This window comes from Elgaria multicarinata, chromosome 9 (assembly GCF_023053635.1).
Source record: "Elgaria multicarinata webbii isolate HBS135686 ecotype San Diego chromosome 9, rElgMul1.1.pri, whole genome shotgun sequence".
NCBI lineage: Eukaryota > Metazoa > Chordata > Lepidosauria > Squamata > Anguidae > Elgaria > Elgaria multicarinata.
In genome coordinates, this window is record NC_086179.1 from 69,515,571 (window position 1) to 69,537,912 (window position 22,342).

At 40.5% G+C, this 22,342-nt stretch overlaps 1 protein-coding gene across 1 annotated transcript in view; it reads right to left on the reverse strand.

Annotated features, from left to right (window-relative positions):
• Window positions 1-3,124: 3,124 nt before the first annotated feature.
• SLC13A1 (solute carrier family 13 member 1) overlaps window positions 3,125-22,342 on the reverse strand; it is a 56,912-nt gene continuing 37,694 nt past the window's right edge. The window contains exons 8-15 of the mRNA XM_063135005.1: window positions 22,030-22,149; window positions 18,401-18,499; window positions 18,199-18,300; window positions 9,400-9,503; window positions 8,148-8,257; window positions 5,058-5,219; window positions 4,293-4,430; window positions 3,125-3,268 (exon numbers count right to left, since the gene is read on the reverse strand). Of these exons, the coding sequence (XP_062991075.1) occupies window positions 3,125-3,268; window positions 4,293-4,430; window positions 5,058-5,219; window positions 8,148-8,257; window positions 9,400-9,503; window positions 18,199-18,300; window positions 18,401-18,499; window positions 22,030-22,149 (979 nt within the window). The remainder of the gene's footprint in view (window positions 3,269-4,292; window positions 4,431-5,057; window positions 5,220-8,147; window positions 8,258-9,399; window positions 9,504-18,198; window positions 18,301-18,400; window positions 18,500-22,029; window positions 22,150-22,342) is intronic.

Genomic DNA, 22,342 nt, shown 5'->3' on the forward strand with positions numbered 1-22,342 from the left:
AGGAGCTGGAAATGGTAATTTAATGTGTTCCTCTCCAGTGAGATAGCACCAGTGCCTCAATTATCCCACATGAGTGAGTGATCAAGATAAAGACCCTGCAAACCTGTATTAACACCCCACCTTCTGCGGAGGCCATGCACTCTAATGTCAGACTGAGGGAAACATTCATGAGTACATCATATATGGACATTTTATATGCTAGGGCATGTTATTATTCTGTCAGTTGTCTTCAAATAAGCCTCCAAATTAGACAGGCAGTAAACTTAAATGAGTATTCCACTGTATAAATGACTCTTCATCTTTAAAGTGACATTTCACTATATGCTTAAAAGCATTCTGTGTAGAAAACCCCATTATTAATAAGAAAAAAGCAACAAAGTTTGTAAGTTGACAGTCATTATCCACTTTTTTGAATACGTGTTAGGGAAGGCAAATAGCTGGCTGTCCATGTATGAAGATTATAATCTAAACTGATGGAACACTGAAAATGTTGCATATATTGCAATAGAGCAAATGTGTTCTGTAGACAGTTTATTCCCCTTTGTCAAATCTTGTCTGACATGTGTCTTTATTTTTTTTAATTCAGCAGTTATTTGTTCTTCTCTGTGGAATTGCCTGTTGAGATAACAACTTAGTTTTGCCAAAGACTCCATGGGGGAGGAGCACTCATACTTTTCACAGCCACTGACTAGATAGACAAAAAGTCACAGTAGAATAATTTGCTGCAACAACAGTTGATAGGACACAACATAGCAGGCACCATGCATTTCACCTTGATTTTAACTTCCATTATCTATAATAATTTTCTCTGTTCACATGGTAGGGTCCTTGCAAACGTCCAGAGATGCAACAGAACTGTATGTTCTGATCCAGTATGACAGAAATACAATGTCCAAATTGTTTGTGAACTCTTTTCGTTCCAAATTTGCATTGAGGACTACAAGATAAAACAGGTTCTGACTACAGTATTCTGACTACTTCTCAAGCAATGGGATTCAAGGTGTACACAGATGTTCAAAAGTGTCTGCATAGGCATGTATTATTTCCACTCTTGATGTGCTTGTTTATTTGTTGCAAATAAAACCCTGGTGTTCCTCACAGCAGTCATAACGTGCAGGTGTTGCTCTTTTTTGGAAGTCTAATACTCCCCGTGGCCCAGCTATTCTATTTCCTGTGCCTCTACATTCTATATGAATGTCATGGACAATTGAGTGATAGAGCCACTTCTGGCACTATGGTGGCTACCAGCAACAACTAATTAAGGGTGAGCTGAAATTGAGCAAATTCAGTTTTCTGAGATTTCTGCTTTTTTTCACCCCACTCCCCCAAAAAAGCTTAACAGAAGTGCTGCTGTATCCCATCACCTCACTGAGGTTGTGAAGGTATCTTTGTAGGCAACACAGTAATTACAACTTGTAACAATTCTGTATGCTGCATAGGTTCTCCACAAAATGCAGCATAAGCATCCCAGCTCCATCTAACGTCATAGAGCTAGCTCTGATCATTCTTAAAATGAACAGTGTAATCCTATATATGTCAACTCAGAAATAAGTACAATTGAGTTCAATGGAACTTATTCCCAGATGAGTGGGTAAAGCAGGGTTGGAGAACCTCAGGAAGATGTTGGACTCCAATTCCCATCAGACCCAGCTAACATGGTCAATAATCAGGCATTAAGGGAACTGGAGTCCAAAGAACAGCTGGAGGATAATAGGTTCCCCAGCCCTGGGGTATCGGAGCGCAGCCTAAGCCTCTCAACTACTAAGTATCATCTTTGAGAAACAATGATTTTACGACATGCTTTGTGAAATAACTGCATGGACTAACCCAATCAACAATGCTTAACATTGGCCAAACATATCTATTCAGCAGCCAGTTCATTTTATTGTAAGAGGAAGACGTGTATGCTGAATACAAAAACACAAGATAAATAAATTAAAAAAAACAGTGCTTTATCTGCCTTTACACAGACAGGTATCTTTGGAGTTTCTAGCAGGGAACCAGCCTCAAAAACAGATTTCCTGCAAGACTACCACAGTAGAATTGTATAATTTATCCAAATGTTAGAATAATAAGACATTTCAATAAATAGGGATACTAGCTGGCATTGCTACATTTACATGAAACTATACTGGGGACATGCAATGAAACTGAATAACCAGGATTCTGGGTGAGGGTGAGTTTATATAATGATTTTTTAAACAAAGAAATATTGCCAGGAGGACAGAAATTCCTATAATTCTTCCATGACTAGTTATTTTTATTAAAACATATGTATGCTGTGCAAAAGGAGTATAATGGAAATAAATGGAAATACAGCAAAAAAGAAAGGCCATTGTACCACGGTCGGTACAATTGATTAACGCAGAATCGATATGATTTGGTGAGGTTTTCTGGTTAAAAAAAACGATTAAGTAAACTCACCCTCAGATTATAAGGGTTTTTCTCTTGTACCCTCTAATGCCTGTGGTTAGATCTAGTATGAAACTGCCGGTGCAGAATATCCAAAGTATTACGTTTAGTTGTTTTGTCTGACAGCTGCATCCATGCACGATTACTTGATAATTTGAAACTTCCATCTAAGACTTGAAAAAGATCTTCCCATTAGAAGTGAAGAGTAGTCATCACTGAGGAAGGAACCTCACATGGGCTAAGTTAACTCATGGCATGATATGCTCCATATGAACATGTTGCTCTGTCTTAAGGCACCCATTGAATATTTTAGTGCACGTGCCGAGAGACTGGGAGGCATATTGGCCATAAATGTAAAAAGGACGGGCTTTTGTCCTACAGACAAATATTTAAAACTATATTATTTTGTGACCCTAAGAACAGGGGCAAATTACCATTCACAATGAATGTGCATAACCACAGATGCTAACTTCTGCTAACCCTTGCAAGTAAAATCTGAACTAAAACTGATGGGACACTTTTACAGACTCACTTGGCACTGCAGTATTCAGAGACTGCAAAATTCTTTCTTTATAACCTTCAACAAGGAAATATAAAGCATAAAACATCCTAGACCATAGATGTATAGTATTGTACAGGTCTATCAGCTTGCCCCATGGGAGGGGAAGAACTAGGAAAAGAGCCTGCTCCTTTTTTTTTTCCCTTTTCCTTTTTAAAATCCAGTGGTATTAGAAACAGAAAGAAGCGGAGCCCAAGCCGGATATGTATGGAGGTTGAACATGGGCACGGCCCACGTCATGATAGCAAGCATGACGACAGCAACTCCAATGATATTTATACCCAAACCAGCTTTTACCTAAAAAAAAGAGGAGAAAATATTGTTACAAATGTAAGTTAACAGGAAGCCAAAACCTTTCTCAATAAATTCTGCAAAGCAAATTAAAAGAACTTAAATAGCATAACTTTTAAGAATGTGGATGTGATTAATGAACTGGGATCTCCGAGGCTCAAAGCTCAGAGCAGCCATTCATTCAGTGGTTACAATCGCTCATGCCCCATCTCTAAGGGGGCAATCCTATGCATGCTTTAGGTAGAGAGAGAAATGGCCTACAATTCCCAACATGCCCCAGCCAGAACGGCTGGCTGCAGCATGCTGGCAGCTGTAGGCTTTTTTCCCTGCCTAAACATCCACAGGATTGTGCCCTAAAGAGTTGTTGGAAGATCTGTTGTTAATTTATGGAATTCACTGCCACAAGATGGTTAGTGGTGGCGATTTGTATAGGGCAGCTGTTATCAATGGCTGGTAGTTATGATTTATTTATTTATTATTGCATTTATATCCCACTTTTATTCCTCCAATGAACCCAAGGCTGCATACATAATCCCCACTCTCCATTCTATCCTCACAACAACAACCCTGTGAGGTAGATTTGGCTGGGAGTCTGTGACTGGCCCAAAGTGACCCAGTGGGTTTCTATGGCTGAGTGGGAACTAGCCAGGATCTCCTGACTCCCAGTCCAACACTTTAGCCACTACACCACACTGGCTCTGTCGCTAGATGGAACCTCCATATTCAGAGGCAGTATGCCACTGAATACCAGTTACTGGGGAGCAAGAATGAGAGGGTGCTGTTTCCTTCAGACTCTTTTTGTGGGCTTTCTGGAGATAACTGGTTGGTGCCTGTGGAAACAGGACTCTGGATTAGATGGATCTTTGATCTGATCATCCCAGGGATCTTCTCATGCTCTTAAGAATTACTGTAATGATATATGAGGAGTGTTTTGTCAGGAAAAAGATTAAGTCGTTGCTGTTGTTGTTGACAATGATGATGGTATTGCAAAATACGTGCATAAATCGTGCATTATTTGCTGATAACTTACCATGTCAAGAATTGTCAGGTGACCATATGAAAATACGATGGCATTGGATGGATTTGATACAGGTAGCAGGAATGCAAATGAAGTACAGAGGGTTGTGGGTATCAAGATTAAAAGGGGGTTCACATGGATGGCTTCAGCCTGTTAGACAAATAAACACTGTCAGAAATGCATTGTGCTCACTAAAGGATGTTTGTACAGCCACTTGTTTTAATAGTTAAATGAGCATATTGATACTCCTCCACTTTACTAGGCGGAGGAGTCCATCTTCAAAATGGATATCACGACTCAATAATTTGTGATATTTGTCAAAATGCACAGCATAGTTACTAAAGATTGGGATAAGAAACTTAAATTTATTAAACTGCATAAGAACACCCAGAAGGAAACATACCCCTAATTCAAATCAGCATGTAAACATCCTCATGGCCTGCACCCCTGAATGGGATGGATGAGAATGACTGATATTTACCCACTAGCGTCCCTTAAGATCCATAGAAAATGTGCATCTATTATTTCTCTTCCCATCTTCTGTAAAACCTCAAGAAACAGCCATGATGTCTACATCATATCATACCCTTTTAAACTAGAAATAAGTAACCTCATATAGCTACCATGCTGTCTGGTTCTGTATTCACAACTACCAATTCAGACCAGTCCTTTCTTAGCATATTTTAAAAGAAGAGGAAATCCATCTTCTTTAAAACTACCATTCTGTTTGTTGTCAGACCATTTCAAAACTAACTCAGTCTTAGAATGGTTACTCACCAAAGGGGCTAGGATAGGTAAAAATATAGTGATTGTGGCAGGATTGCTTGCTACTTCAGTTACACTGGTGACAATCAAAGATGAAATGAGGATAATCAGCCATGAGGGAAGTGATCCGAAAGGAGTTAATCTGCTTCCTATCCAGCGTGAGAGTCCTGAATCCTGCAAAATAGAATGCTCACATAGTTATCAACCAAAGGTATTAAAAAAAATTATAATGGTAGCATTAACAGAATTTCTTCACTTGTATTCACATGTCTCTCTTCAAAGGATCAATGTGAAAACTGAAATAACCGGACGTAAGAATTCATGGCCCCAAAATGTGTCCCCCCACCCATCAAGTGTATTGATGCCAAGATGATAAACCTCAGGCAGGCTGTATATTTTAACCATGTAAATGGTTAGGGTGACCATATGGAAAGGAGGACAGGGCTCCTGTATCTTTAACAGTTGTAGAGAAAAGAGAATTTCAGCAGGTGTCATTGAGAACCTGGCGAAATTCCCTCTTCATTACAACACTTAAAGCTGCGGGAGCCCTGCCCTCTTTTGTACCTGGTCACTCTAGGGCTCCCGCAGCTTTAACTGTTGTGATGAAGAAAGGATTTCACCAGGTGCTGCATGCATACAAATTACAAGCCGAAGGCAGGGGCGGAACCAAGGATAATCTTTGCAAAATATTATTGGTATGAAAAAGGTTTAATGAAGGTGCCTACACGTTTCGGCCAAAAAACGTCCTTCCTCAGGGCTTATTCAACAAGGTTTTACAGTTGTTTGCTCAATGAAATCATGATTTGGCTTGTTTTTTCACTCCCTCATGGGTTTCCCTTCTCATCTCTGACTGGCTCCACCCCTTTTTCCCAACGCAAACCATTTAGTGGTTTCCCCGGACGTTTTTGTGCAGTTTCTCCTATTCTGAAAGGTTGAAATGACTCTTCTAAGGCTTAGTGCCTGGCAGTATGAGCTTTAAGCTAAAATTTGGGTATTTTGCTTTACCCCTTTAACTTTCAGCCCCACCCACCACTAGAATGGTTCTCTGAAATGGAATTTGGCACTTGGGTTAAACAGATTCTGCAGCCCTGGTATTTCCAAGCAGTTTACACATTTAAAATACAATTGAAACAAGGTCACAAATAATTTAAGACTGAAAAAGCAGAATAAAAAAAATTAAGTCCTCAGCAGACAAATTGAAAAATAAAATGATCTAATGTGATCTAATATGATTCAGTGCTTAGATGCAATTAGGATGGATCTAGGTTGAAACAAATGATTCTGATACAGTTACATGTGCTTTAAACCTGTTTCTCTAAATGCTACAATTCTATAACCAGTAGATAATCAGGATATTGATTTTCTAGGCCAGTGATTCGTATAGGCTTATGGTGTGGGAAAATGCTTACTGGTGGCCACATCAGGCTGCACACTGATGGCATAACATCAATTTGTTAGTAAGTAATGATACTTTCCTGGCATGGTAGCACAACTATAGATATAAAGAGAGTCCATTCATGCTAAACCATGTTTTTTTTTTATTTCTGAACCTATGCTGAGAGGCTTCCAAACCAGGATTTCAAACCATAGGTTGAAGCTGATTTGCAAACTACCAGGTTGTGCAAACTTTGGTTTACATTTACTTGTCACTTTACAAACCATCACAAAGTAGTTAGGGCTGTTGTTCCACCTGAAAAGGCTGTTCCACTATGGAGACCGGAGTAAACGTATGAAACCATGTGCTACTGGGAAGACGGAAAATGAAAGAAGACAAGCTCTAACCCCTGGTTTGCCTGTTGTACATTTGAGAATTCAAACCATGTTATAGGTTCTTAACTATGGTTAGCAAAAACCATGGTTCTGTGTGTTTTCTGATTGAATCAGAACATAATTCAGAAATATCCGTTTCTCATATTCTTTACCAGCCAGAAGATTCAGGTTGGGGCTGTTACATTACAAGACACAGTGGCTTTTGACTATATGCATGCATGCAGTATCAACATACATGAACTAAATTGTGCTTATAGCTGAATGAGGAGACACTGGGCTTCAATAGGAAATGAATATATTTGATTACTAAATTATGAAATGTGGCAAAACAACAACACCCTGATGCTTATGTCAAACATTTCAATTAAACTGCAGCATTGTGTTATATTAAGCTGGTATGTTCTTTTTTAAATTAGTGAAACCTAGCAAGTACCACTGTGTGGTATGCTCATGGCCCACATGCACATATGCAATGACATGTAATAGGAGATGGAACACACTATGGGACATAATGGCTGGGGGATGCTGGAGTTGGAGGACTTTTCTCTCTCTCAACATACATAGGATCCCACCCTTAGAGGAGCAGACTTCTGTTCATAAAGGCCTAAATTAAAGTGACCGTAGGAAAAGGAGGACAGGGCTCCTGTATCTTTAACAGTTGCATAGAAAAGGGAATTTCAGCAGGGGTCATTTGTGTATATGGAGAACCTGGTGAAATTCCCTCTTCATCGCCACAGTTAAAGCTGCAGGAGCTATACTAGAGTGACCAGATTTAAAAGAGGGCAGGGCACCTGCAGCTTTAACTGTTGTGATGAAGAGGAAATTTCACCAGGTTCCCCATATATACAAATGACACCTGCTGAAATTCCCTTTTCAATACAACTGTTAAAGATACAGGAGCCCTGTCCTCCTTTCCATATGGTCACCTTACTTAAATGTTAAAGGTTCCAGTGATAACTGTCTTGTTTTGTTTTATTCTGTACAGCGCCATGAAAATTGATGGCACTTTATAAATAAATATTATTATTATTATTAATAATAATAATAACATTTCACCAGAACAAATTACTTAACTGTCAGTGCTAATCTCCTACTTCCCCATATCTTCCAAAATGATAATTCTCCTCAATATATTGTTTAATTATTGTCCCATTGTTAGATAAATATATTTAACTAATTGTCCCATTGTTCAAGATCTCTCTCTCTCTCTCTCTCTCTCTCTAATGGAATAACCTTGGAAATACATCCACTCCTTCTCTGCATATTTCTTGCAACTAGCTACAGCCTATTAATATTATTATGGATTGAATATGTTGTAAAAATCTGCATTACCTCACAGCCATCTGCCAGTGCAAACCCTCCACCAACAAGAATGGCAATTTCCCAAGGCATGCAGGCCTGAAATTCTTTCCAAGTTATCAGTGAAGTGTAGTCATAAACAACTAGAGGGGAGAAAGGTTTTTTTTAATATCTGGGGGGAGGGGGGAAGCCCATTACATTGTCTTTACATTACTGATTTGTTTATTTTTAAACACACACAGACTTGATGGTTGTAATAATCCTTCTTGATTTATACCATCTTTGGCAAAGTGCCAGTCACATTCATACTGCCTATGCATTCGTTCAGCCTGCATCTGTGGTGGTGAAGAGGATGGAGGCACAGGGGTGTGCCCATGTAAACCCCACACCCAAAATTCCTGGGGCTGCAGGTGCTTCTGAAAAGCTCTGCATGTTTAGCCCTATGGTCTGAAGGGCTGTAAGCAAATTCCCCATGATCTGGAACCCTACCTTCTCAGGGTTCCTGACTGTGGGGAAAGTTGCAAGCATGTTCAATGGAACATAATGACAAACTTCCTACAGACCTTTGTGCTCAACAAGCAGTGATCTACAGAGGAGCTGTGCATGCTGGGATGTTAGAGCAGAGTCTGTAAGTGAACCTTCGTCCTCACTACAGTTTTAACCTTCATCTATGCAGGCTGAATGCTTTCATAGGGTTTGTGTGCAGAGGTTATCAACGCAACAGGTAATCGGAGCAAGCCGAGCAGGGAGAAACTTTTTTTGCTGCACATATAAGCTGCAATGAATGCTAGGCTAGATCTACACCAAGCAGGCTATAACATATTGAAAACGGTTTGAAAACTGTAGATGGAGTGTGTCCTGGGTCCCAACAGTTGTCAATGCTGTTATAAACCGTTTTAAAGCAGTAGTGTAGATCCTGCCCAAATCTGGAGATGGAGCTCGGCTAATCCATCTGGCATTCTCATTCATTTGAATGAAGGGAGCTGATCCATGAGTGGACATTGGCAACCATCACTGAAATTAGTGGAAACAGCTCTCACTTACTTACAAGAGTACTATGGGTGTATTGCACACAAATTGGACTGAGATGCACAAGTTTTTGCTTTTGGAAACCCATTCATATGATCGGATTACTACATGCACCTTCAACTTGCACAAAGCAACAGAAGTCTGGATTAATTGGAAAAGAAGCTAAAAATATTGTTATGTAACTCAGCCCCAAGCTATCTCAAACAGTGTTTACTTACACCAGTTGGGTGAAAAAGGCTAGGGAAGTATACTCAACTGTTTTTTCCATCTGAAGTTCTAGACAACGTTTTTGCTGGAATAATGAAGAAGAGGAGGCCAATCATTAAGGCAGCTGTTGAATCTGACGCAAACCCTTTGTATCTGAGGAAAGAAGTAACATTTCATTTTGGCAATTAATGTCACAACTTCAGAATGAATTGTTTGCAGATCCTTCAGCAATAATATCAGACATTATTACACTCATATTTCAAAAAGCTTATAAATCTATTTCAAGGTGATTAAACAACATCTCTAATTTATTTGGGTGTGTGTGTGTGCTAGTATCATACTATATAGCAGAGCTGCATAACAGGACCTGCAAAACTGGCCATGAGGGGCTGTGGGCTGTGTGATGCCCATCCCTGCTATATAGGTTGCCACTTGTGGGAAACTAGAATCTAGCACTGGTTTTAAACGTTTGAATTAGTTGTATGTATTTTATGGTGTTTTTATTTGTGTTGTACCCTGCCTTGATCCAGAGGGAGAGGCGGGTAACAAATTATTATTATTATTATTATTATTATTATTATTATTATTATTATTATTAGCAGTTTGGCTGGATTAGCATATCTCAGGAGGTGCACTACAACAGCGTAAAGGACAGATGGAATAAGTAGCTCCCGATACTTTTACAAAAACAGTTTGTTCAGGCTTATCTCTTTACCTGAATGCATCTCACTTACTGGAAAAACAAACAGATGTCATTACTATTTATCAGGGAACCATACAATGATAAAGGTTAGTATTCTTGGCTGCTTTATGTTTGTATGCACAAACTGGTTAGGGAAAACAAATTCGCAGCTCCACTAGATTCATCCCACTTCCTCTGTGGAACCTGAAGTATTAAAGAAGTTCTCTGACATTCTCTGCTTGTTCTGGGCCTTCTTCCTATTTTTGCTGGGGAAGAAGTATGTGGTGGTTCTTGTTGGCTGGACTAGAAATATCTAAGGCAGCCCCACCCCTAACCTAGTGCCCTCCAGATGTTTTGGACATTTCCCAGCAATCCAGTCCACTGGCCATACTGGCTGGGGCTGATGGGAATTGAAGTCCAAAACGTCTGGAGGGCGAAGGCTGCTTTAAGGCATAATATGGCAAGGTGGCACTGCTCCAGCAGAAAGGCAACTTGTAGTTTTATTTTTTTTTGTAAAGCTATATTTGTACTAATTCCTACTTCTATAACAATTTGCAGTGTTTTAAAATAATAACAATTAAGAACAAAAAATAAAAAATGGCAATTCATTTAAATTCATCCAAAGTATACTTATCCCCCACTCCCCCAGCACCATACCTTGACTCTGCATGGCCAGTTTAAGAATGGCACTAATGAGAAATATCTTTGTTGAAGATTAAAAATGAACTCTTCAATACAAAAGTAATAGTCTGAGGTTTACTAGCAAGGGCCAGATTAGCTTTCATGTAAGCTAGAAATGACTTCTGTGTTAGAAAAACAACAACAACACTTCAGGTTAACTATAGGCCATTATTTCTTGGATTTGATGTGAGAACTTCTCCATGATGAGATCATGAGGAGCCCCACATTGGAGCCACTGTCTAGAGTCCTGAGAGCTGTCTATACACCTGTATAACCCATGGTGGCTGTGCAGTCATGCTGCATCATATATATGATGTACCCACCATGGACTTTCCCCCCGAAACTCTGCTTTTGAAAAGTCACTGACTTATCACAACATTTTCATTTACTCCGACGTCACCACCTTCTTTGCTCATCTGTTGGTGGTAACTTCACTTTGCATCAAGACTGGGGGCATTCTGTAGGCAGATTGAGGCCCACGTTAGGTTGGGGTGCACGTGGGAATGCCGGGCAGAGGGCAGGCTCGATGAGCTGAATGCTCATTGAGAAGCTCAAAGGGGTGGGTACCAGAAACCTTTACTATCTACACTTTCATGAAACTGGTGAAAACAAGGTTTTAGGTGCTGTGGTGTAAAATAGCTGAAGGGTTTTTGTGGTCAATGAGCTAATCTGAAATGCCTGTAAGAAATAGGAATCATGGCAAAGCTCATATTATTAACTATTCTGTTCAGGTTCTTATAATCACAAGTGTTGCTATGGTAACTGTACACTTTCGAGAAGTAAATGTAAATAATGCTTGAAAATGAAATCAGCAAAGGACATTCATATGTTCTTAATCATATGCATTAATATATAGAACTGAGCCAAACACCTGAATGAACTCTCAGTTTTCACACGGAAACACATTGCAAACAGAATATAAAGGATATTCACAGTGAGACTACTAAAGCCTGTAAGAATTAAAGCCCTGTTAGGCATTTTGAGGAAAATTAAAACAAATGTTAAATGTAAACAGATATATGGATGCAAGCAAGATCTAGCAAGGAAAAAAAGGATGAGAAAAAGGAAAAGAAAGGGATTTTTTGTTTTGTTACATCTTGGTATTGTAAAGAAGTGCAGCTTCCGATTTTATCGGGTTAGTCTGGATATGTTATGCTATAAAAATGATTTGCTTTAATATGGAATGACATTTAGTTCTGGACTGTAGGGGAACATTCAAACAGTGTCAAAACGATCATACTTTTTTTACTACCTGAAAATGGAGTTCCTTTTTTAAAAAAGAGTGCCTACCTCTGAATGACAAAGAGGGGCAACTAAATATGGTACAATCTGTATGTTATTTAATATAATTAGTATATAGCTGAAGCTCATTTACTCTGAAGGCTTTTAGTATCCACAGTAGGTTATGAATGCTATGCGATGGGACAAATTCATGTGATTCTCAGATCCTAGATCATCTCAGAAAGACCACTGTAAAGGCTCTGCTTTATAATACTCAAAGAACATATACTTCCCACATTATTTGCTTTTATATTTTTCTCCTACTTTGGAGAAATGTAGATAGATGATAATGTAATTGTATTGTGCTGATTTTTTAAAACACACACACCAATGGACTTTTATATTCCATACCTCACTAATAATTCACTGGGATGTAGATATATTGAGATGGTTAAATATGCTGGTACACATTTTAAGGCCTGAGAAGTACCAATTAGAACATGCGGAGAAGATAGCTTAGCCTACTGTGAGAAGGTATAGCAATAAAAGGCAACAAGCATAGACAGTCTGTTCCTTTCAAGCTTCCTAAAAACAACGCATAAAAGCCATTAGAGAAAACAATTATTGGATTTGTTACTTTGTATCCTGGAACAAACTATATGATAGGGACTGGTGTCTGGTCCCCCCATGGGCAAAATCCAGCTCAGGGAAGTTGGGCAGCTGGCCTCTGGTGGAGTGTGGCTGCCATCTGCACCACTTTAAATTAAGGGTGCCACTTACGGGAAGCTGGCAATATAACTTGCAAACTGGTAAGAGTTTAGCAATACTAATACTAATACAAAGTACACAGTACCTGTATGAAGCAGCACATAGCTAGTCCCTTTAGGACAGGACAGGGAGGTGCGGAAACAAATTCAGACATACTGTACATTTGAATGGGTTAAGGAATTGGCCACACCTTTTTTGGTTCAGCTTGGAATAGAGCTGGAGGGGGCATAGGTCATGGATTTGTGGCCTGGCTGCCAGGTGCCTCATGGGAGGGGCAGGAGTCAGAGGCACACCCCACAGGGCAGGCTGTTGAAGTGAGCCCCTTTCTGCCTCCCTAGGGCATGGTCTGGATTGCAGCCCCATGGTGAGGTGGATCTTAATGCCACCCCCACCCCCACCATATTCCCTTAAGGGCACCCAATCTTGAAGGGGGAAATTGGGTACCCAATCCTGTTCCCTTTACTAATGGATCTAGCCCAATGCCTTCCCTGCCTACAAAGTTGTGACTTAGAATTGGAAGTTTTATAACCAACCTTACAGTTATACTTCAAGCCAAACAAATCCAAATATCACTGGGTTAATATCCTTGCAATAATGAAGGGAAAAATCTTGCACCATAGTGCCAATCCATATGCAGGTAAAATACCTTCCCAGCCCTGTTAAGTAGTGACTAACAGTAACCCATAGCAAGAAATGAGCTACCCTAGAGTGATTGGTAGGGATGAAGGCAATAGCAATGCTGAAGCCATGGGGGAGGCCCTGCTCTTGATGGCCTCTGACGGACTAGAGGGAGGGTAGTTTTCTCTCCAGTCCACCATCAAAGCCCTGTTCCTTCTGAGCCAATCTAGTCCCTGATTGGCTCTCTGCTTCCCATGTAGATACGCACTTGGTGCCGCTACTGCAGCACAGCTGCCCCCTCCCCATGGGGACCACGTGCCACCACAATACTGCTTCCCAGGTAAGCTGGGAGCTGCACTTACAAATGTGACTCTAGTCATTTCTCTGAACCCTCTCATGCAAAGCGAAGCCTCCGTCAACTAAGCTGGCAGCCAGCCCCGCCAATTCTGCAGCACAAGCAGCACCCACCATTTGGGCAATGAAGATTTACCACTTGCAGTGGCAATCCGAGAAGCTCAGTTCTGGAATGGGGCAGGTTGGCCAAGCTCACTGGCTACTCATGGAATGGAAGCAGCAGTGGGTCCTGGTCATGGAAAGGCAGCATTGGATACTACTCTTTGGGGTCCATCACACCTAAATGTTTGCCCTGGTTTGCCCTCGTATTACCCCCCTCCGTTTACGTAGCATTTTAAAGCCTTAGGTTTCATTCATCTTTAGATTTCTCCTGTGCACTGGCAAATGGTTGTTCCCCCACCCCCACAGATCTCCTTTGCACCTCCCCTTACAGTGTATTGGTTGTTCGCCTAACCCTCCCCAGTGATCAACATGGCATGCTGGAGAAAAGACACACTGCTTCCCTTTCATCAGCGATGCTGCCCCCTTAACACATGCCCTCAGAGCATCGGATTGGGTACGATCGGATAAAAATACACGTAGAGGGTTGAGCATATTGCCAGAAAAAAGATTATTTCCCCACACCAAGAAACCTCACAAAGAGGGGGGAAGAGGCAAGATCATGGCAGAACATGGACGACGTCATGTGAGCCCTCAGGAAACAACGCATGGCGAGAGTGGCCTGTAATGCTGGTGTGATGGAGCCCTAAGTCTGAAAGCACCCTAAATGGAAGGTGCTAGAAACAAGTGAGGAATTTAGGTGTGCTACAAAAGCAAGAGGTAGAAGGAGAAAAGAAATGACGACATACAAAAGTGTCATTTATACTCCAACCCTTCTTCTTAAGGTGCCTTCTCCTACCATAGGCTAGTTAGCATTGCAGCTATTTTTGTTTTCGATGCTGATGCCCTAAATAATTGTATAGAAGTACAGCTATACCATTCCCTCAAGTTCTTTAGCCATGATGTTTGCCTTCTTCCCAGTGATCTTTTTCCTTCAATTTCCCCTTGTATAGTAATTTGGAGTATGGTGTACTTTTCTCCTCAGATAATATGACCAAGATATTGTAATTTTCTTCTTTTGATGGTATTTATTTATTCTGATTGTTTGCTTACCCTATGTAGTACATCCTTATTTGTTATTCAGTCAGTCCAATGTATCTTCAACATACATCAGTATATCCACATTTCAAAAGCTTCAGTTTCCCCCCAGATTGTTCTTCTTAAGTGTCCAAGCTTCCACTCCATAAAATAATATTGAAAACACATAGTGTCTTACCATCTGAAACCTTAGTGCAAGATTAAGGTTTCAATTATCTAACAATTGTTTCATTCCGACAAATGCTGTTCCTGCCATCTCAGTTTTGCATTATCTCTTGCATTTATTCGTTAACTTCATTGAATCACGTTCCTAGGTATTTATATTTTGTGACATGCTTGATCGGCACATTGTTTATTGTAATGTTAGGCACAGTAACGTTATCACCATATATTTCATTTTCTTGACGTTCATTTTGAGTCCATAATCGTTACTCACTTCACTGATCAGATCTAGTAGTTTTTGTAAGTTGGATAAATTGCCTGTTACTACCACGGTGTCATCAGCATATTGAATTGTGTTAATTGCCCTTCCATTGATATTTATTCCAACTGTTTGGCAAGTGTTTCATTAAATTTAGCTTCAGAATATAAATTGAATAGCACAGGTGATAGAACACAAACCTGTCTCACTGCTCTTTGGATTTGAATTTCTCCATTGATACAAACTGAGGCTGTTTGATTCCAGTACAAATTTTCTATAATCTGAATATCCTGACTGTATATGTCAGTTTTTCTCATTATGTCAGGCAATCACAATTGAAGCCATAGACACACATAGGTGTTTGGTATTTGAGGTATAGCTTCTTAGTTTTTTAAAAAAATGTAACATAGTGGTGTTTTGAATTCATCTATGCGCATTAGTACTTTTGTTACAAAGCTTAGTGGAGATGACAAAGACTGAAAGACAAACTCTAGGACAGGGAATGGAAACTTTTTTCCTGTCAAGGTCCAAATTACTTCACTTTAAACCTGTTTGGGTCCACATTCCAGCAATGGGTATGGCTAAAGCCCAAAGTGGCAGAGTTACAGATGTGACTCTCATCTTTGTTTAGTATACAGCGGATGAAAACAGGTATTTGCATCAGGCCTTCTTCTTTCCCAGCTTGGGTAAGTTCTCCTCCATCAGCTTTGTAGTTGGGGGACAGAGCAGGATGCAGTAAATAATAACAACCCAGAGTAAACCTGAGCAGAGTCCACATTCAGAGGCCTGGCCTGGATGTCCACATTTGACCCACAGGCTGGTGGCTTCTCACCCCTGATCCAAGAGATCTCAGAAATAACCATCTTGGCTACTTGGGTTCATACATACCATGATTTGTAAATACTTTATCGGTCATGGCTGTATTAGGTTATTTCCAACTTGAGGTGGGGGGAGGGGGTGACTGGAAGTGTGCTATTCCTATCTAGATTTTCAGTAGTAAATGTTGAGGTAGGAATTGTTAGAATCAATCTTTATCTGGCCTGAAAGATGTATGATAATAACTTTAAGCGTTTTTTCATGTGTATATCATTGGAATTCTTGAGGAGTTGAGATTGAGTACAAATGAATAGGATAGTAAAGAATGAAATAATTTTGTAGTAGGTGTATAAATATGCTTTGATGTTTGGGGTAAATCAGCTCCTTAACATTAAGAAAGTCACCAATGTGTATGACAGCCTATTCAGAGCTGGGTAAAAGACCTAGGCGAGGTCTACACTACTGCTTTATAACCACTGTTCAGTCTCAGGACACATGCCATATACTGTTTTCAAAGTGTTATATCCTGCTTGTGTAGATCTGGCCTTGGACCTAGAGCTCTCTTCTTAAAATCTTAAGAAATCTTTAATAACAAGATATATGAAATGCTGACTGAGGGCCTTGCTAGACCTACCTTAAAATTCAGGCGTGTGGAGGGACCAGCCCATGCTAGAAGTAGCGCGGGCTGTCGCTCCTATCCACATGTCAATGTGATGGGGTAAAGGAAAGCCCTGTCATGTCCGCCATTTTGTTTTATATCTTAAAGGGGCCATGTGCACAGGAGCACACCAATGATAATGGCAAGTGTTTTTTTTTTTAAAAAAAGGATTCCCTACTCCCCCCTGCCCCTGATTCCCCCTCCCGGCCACGATCCCCCAATGCCCGCCCGTGATCTCTGATCCCACCCACCCACCCACGATCTCCGATCCCCCCCTGCTCGCCCGCAATCTCTGATCCCCCATCCCCCCCGGCTCTGTTTCCCCCCCATCTCCCCACCCTGCCCTGATGGCCGCAGCGCTCCTGTGGAGCACTGTGCGCCGTCAGCCGCTTTTCCCGGCTACTCGCGAGTAAATGAGGTAGCCGAGAAAAGTGGCGGAACGGGCTACACGCCCATGGTCTCAGGCTGAGCCCGAGTCCACGGGAAATACCAGGCCACAAACGGGGCCAGTTATCCCAGGCCAAGGGAGGGTTGACCCCTGCCTGACCCCGGGATTCCCTGTGCGTCATCTGGACGCACAGGGGCCTGGCCAGGGTTTGCACTGGGCTAAACCCTGGTCTAGCAACGGCCTGATTTTAAAACCTTTAAGATGTTTAAGGTTGTTGAGACTGAAGTTTCTTACTGCTAAAGAACTATTGTTTTAGCCTACATAGTTCTATTTTCATATGTGTTATTGAGATATTTAATAAAAATGGGGAAAGGAGCTAATGATTTTTCCCTTACTAATTCTTATTACCAGAAATCCATAACTAAACCCCACCTGCTGCAATGTATGGTGTACTCTTTGTCTGGAGTATTTAAATCAGTATAGATAATTAACTGGCAGCCAGGATCTTCCTGAATCCTGAAGCTATACCTTGATGACTTTCAGCAGAAGTGAAATCCATGATAGCTTTAGTTTCTTTAAGTTTGGTTTTCAATTTGGGTCAGCTGGATTACAGTAATGATGTTTAACTATTTAGTTATATGTAACCCTGATGCCTTCAATCATTAAGCAATCTTTTAAAAATAATAATAAAAAATACAACTATTATGAGCATTTATCACCCCTGACTTTTGTTATTATTGTCCATCTATTTTTGCCTGGTTTTAGAAATGGTGGCCTGGTTCAGACAACATGCTAAACCATGCTGCTTAACCACAAAATACCAGCTTAATGCATTCCATTAAACATTTTGTGGTTAAGCAGCATGGTTTAGCGTGTTGTCTGAACCAGGCCGGTAAGAAAAATTACCATGCGGGAGCATATGTTCTGTACAATGCCTATTTTATTCTGTACTTTACAAGAATATATAAAGAAAATGTGTTGGCACTTCCTGTACTCTGTTTAATGTCTAAATAAATGTTTTTCAGTACCATCAATCTGGAATCATCTGTAAGAAAGAGATAATGCAAAGACATTGGAATTGTACAATGCAACTTATCAACTTACTTTGGAAACAATGAAGCCCAGCCAGGAAAGAATCCAGGTTCTCTAGTAAACCATAACAAGGCCATTAGAAAGAACAGGACAGAGGTGACAATTTCTGGGTAGCTGCAACAGAAGCACACACTGTGGGTTAGCCTGATCCTTTGAATCTGTTTGCTTTGACATCACTGTAACAGGTCCCCTGTGGTTTAGCCTTGTGCCTTACCATATTGGTCCAAGTTTCTTGTATTCCCTTTCAATCATTTGGGCTGAAGCTTTGTCTTTGGCTGTTTTTGTCTTGCCACACTGGAACGTTTCTTTCAAACTGAAATAAAAATTGGAATAAGAATAAACCAGTGAATAAAGGTATCCATGTCATGATATGGGTTTATTTTCTTGTGGCTGAGATCCGAAGAGCTATGGAATTTTTGAGCTTTCCCCTTTGAACATGAGACTCCTGTATCACAAACTGCTTTGGGAGACTCCTCTCCATTTCAAGAGAAACTTGCCATGGGGGCATCAGTTTTGAAAAACTCAGTTCAAAGGTCTCTTGGGCAGGTAGAACTGATCACATATTTCTTTGGATCTAGGACACAATCTCTGGAACAGAAACAACAACTACTTCATAATGTATAAGTGTATAAACTTTATACCAAAGTCTAGCATTGTGTATGGTACATAGGGCTATGTTTCGGCAAACTGGGTCTTTTGGGGCACATCATTTATAGTAACCCCGTAGACACATGGTACACAAAGAGATGGTGCCTCTCCCTATACCAGTCTGAAAAGAGTGCCTCTCCCTATACCAGTCTGTCAGTATCTTGAGATCTTCAGAGAAGGTTCTACTCTGGGTTGTTTTGCTAAGGGAAATTCATTGACTAGGAACTAGGCTGATGGCCTATTCTGTGGTGGTGCAGTCTCATTCCAGATTCCCCTTCCCTATGACTGCTACTTTCAACATCATCATCATCAACAACAAAGACGTAATTATGCGACTGCTAGTAGCATGACTAGTGTCACATCAGGTTTGGCCCTCCAGCCCAAAGTGATTGATCAGCTGAAGTAAACCCTAGTTCCCTTACCCTAGCTATTTATGGGATGTACAGTCCATGGCTTGCTTGGAATTGAAATTTATCTTTGGCGTCCAGACTATCTCTATCCTTCCCTTTGTGTGGAAGCTTAGCCTTATCAGCCTAGAACAAGGGAAAGGTTCTTGGCTTTTGTAGCTATACCATGCAAATTTCCCAGATAAACGTGAGGAAAAAACCTTCCATATTTTTAGGAGAAAATATTGGTATCATAGTATGAGTCTACATGAACAGTGAGATACATTTACATGGCCCTGAATGATTCCACCAACTTCTACCATCATCAGTCCAAATACAAATATTATTTTGGACTACCCTGGGTTGATTTCAAGCTCACAGAGTCTATCTCAACCCTATTTATGCCTTCTGTTTCTAGTACTTGCTGACGAATCTTCATGAATAAAACCACCCATTCTGATTTTAGAATGATCTCACATCATTCTCTGTACACTATTCGGACTAGCTCAATAGTAGTTTTTGCACTGAGCATTTACACCAGGGTTGGACAGCACACATCCTGTGGGCTACATGTGCCTCCAGCGGCCTTTTATACAACTTTCACTGTGCCACTGTTGAATTTGCTTTGGTGGCAGCAAAAAAGAGATTGTTTGCCACCAAATTTTGATGGTGCAGAGGCGGGCAAAAAGAGCTAATTTAGCTTTAAAACAAAGCCCCCACTCCCTACAAATCTTGTTTTTAAGCACGGGTGGACAAGATGTGCCCTGTTCATTTTTTATGCCCCCCACAACTGCCCTTAAATAGCTGCTGGCACATCACCGTATTGCACAACAATGGCAAAGAAAAAAGGCAACATTTTTGCCTTAAAAAGGGAGTGCACAGATTGCTCGAGCCTTACTTTAACGCAAAACCATGCTTCCTCGGGGTTTCAGGAGCACAATTTGCATTAAATCAAGGTGTGCTCTCCCTCCATGGCTTATTTTCAAGTGGAAATGTGCCTTTTTGTTTTCTCACCATCAAATTGGTGAGCAATTTGGTGGCGGTGGCGATTTCTGTGGCAAGCAAGCACTGTGACACGGCTCCTGCTGGATTCCTCCCCCTGCTCCCCTGCTCCTGTTCCTTCTGGTATTGCTCTATCATCCAGACAGCACAGCTCATGGCCTTTTCCTTTCTTGGTTCCTCACGTAACTTGCCCTGACTGAAACCTATTACCGTTCCTGCTGTTCATTATCGCAACTAGGCCAAAATATGTGAAATTGTAATAACCACAAATTCTCCCTTGTCCGTTTTAGATTGTAAGCCCCTTTGGGCTTACCTGTTTTTGGTAAAAGCAGCAGGTATATAGACACTGTTTCAGGGGGGAGGAAAGCTGTTCCATCAAGGGTGAGCTATTCCACTTGGTCTCGTCTCCCCCACTCCTGGAGACTTTAAAAGCAAGACTGGAGATGCAGTTTGGGAGATGCTGCTTCAGGGGGAGAAATGCTCTTCCATCTGCTCCCCCCTCCCCCCCCCCACACACACACCTAGAGACTTTAAAAGCAAGGCTGGAGCTGAAGTTTGGGAGGCGCTGCTTCAGGGGGAGAAACATTGTTCCAACCAAGTTATTTTTTCTTATTTGTTCTGTTTTGCTGTAAACTTGTATTTAGTATATCTCTGAATATTATTGTGATATTGTTGATTAGTATATTGTAAAATAGTGTTGTAGTTTTAATTTTTGTAAACTGCCCAGAGAGCTCTGGCTATTGGGTCGTATAAAAATGCAATACATAATAATAATTATAATAATAACAACAACAACAACAATAACAACCCCACTCAACCTAGCACTACAAAATGAAGACCAAACATGACCACTCTCACTCACAGAGAAAAAAGAAAAAATGGGCACAAAAACCACTCCATGGGAAGCACTACAACACAATACAGAACCTACAAATATACAAAGACTAATCGTACGAATGGCTCAGGAAGGGTGAGCTATTTCCAGAAGCAGAAGGATTCCTAATAGCTATACAGGATCAAGTTATAGGAACCAAAAACTACCAAAAATACATAATAAAAGATAACAATGTAACAACAGACCTATGCAGGAAATGCCACCAATTTCAAGAAACAATAAACCATGTAATAGGAGGATGTAAAATTCTGGCAGGAACGGACTGTACGGTCAGACACAATAGAGCTGCAAAAATAATTCGCCAACAACTGGACATCAAATTCAATCTTATCAAACAACCTACACCATACTATACATACTCACCCAAAACAATCTTGGAAAATGCAGATCATAAAATATACTGGGACAGGACAATTCATACAGACAAAACAATACTTTGCAACTGACCAGACATAACTGTCATAAACAAAAAAGAAAAACATACTTCTTCGACATAGCAATACCAAACGATAAAAATGTTGCTGAAAAGGAAGAGGAAAAGAGAGAAAAATATACACCGCTGGCCATGGAAATAAAAGAACTATGGCAACAAGAAAAGGTCACAGTTATTCCGTTAGTCACATCAGTCACTGGCATCACATCAAAAAACTATACAGAAAAACTTCAAAAACAGGGCCTGCCAAAATACATTCACACCAACATCCAGAAAGCAATCATACTTAAAACATGCCCAATTGTCAGGAAATTCCTGAATCTGTAAAAAAAAACCCAACCCAGCATGACTTAGCAAAGCCCATCATGTTCTTCTAGAAAAACCACCATGAGTGAGAAAGAGATATAATAATAATAATAATAATAATAATAATAATAATAATGGCGCAGTATACATAAAATAGTAATAAGAATACTTACTTGAAACCCAGGAAAAGCCACAGAAGCCAAACCCAGCAAAGAATCAAAAGAATAATAGTGATGGGGATGGAAAGAAGAAACCAGGATCCAAAATTGATGCAGTGGCAATTTGGGTACCGTCTGAATAAAAACAAAAGAAAACTTACATTAAGATGCGGGGTGGGTGCGTGGGTTTACATCCGAAAAGCAAGGTGTGTTAAACCAAGGTCCCTGGGATGGGCTGCAGCCATGTTACACCTCACAAGAAAAACACGTCCAGCTACAGCTCTTGAGTGCTACTTTATCAGGAAGTGAAGATGGAATATGGCTCTAT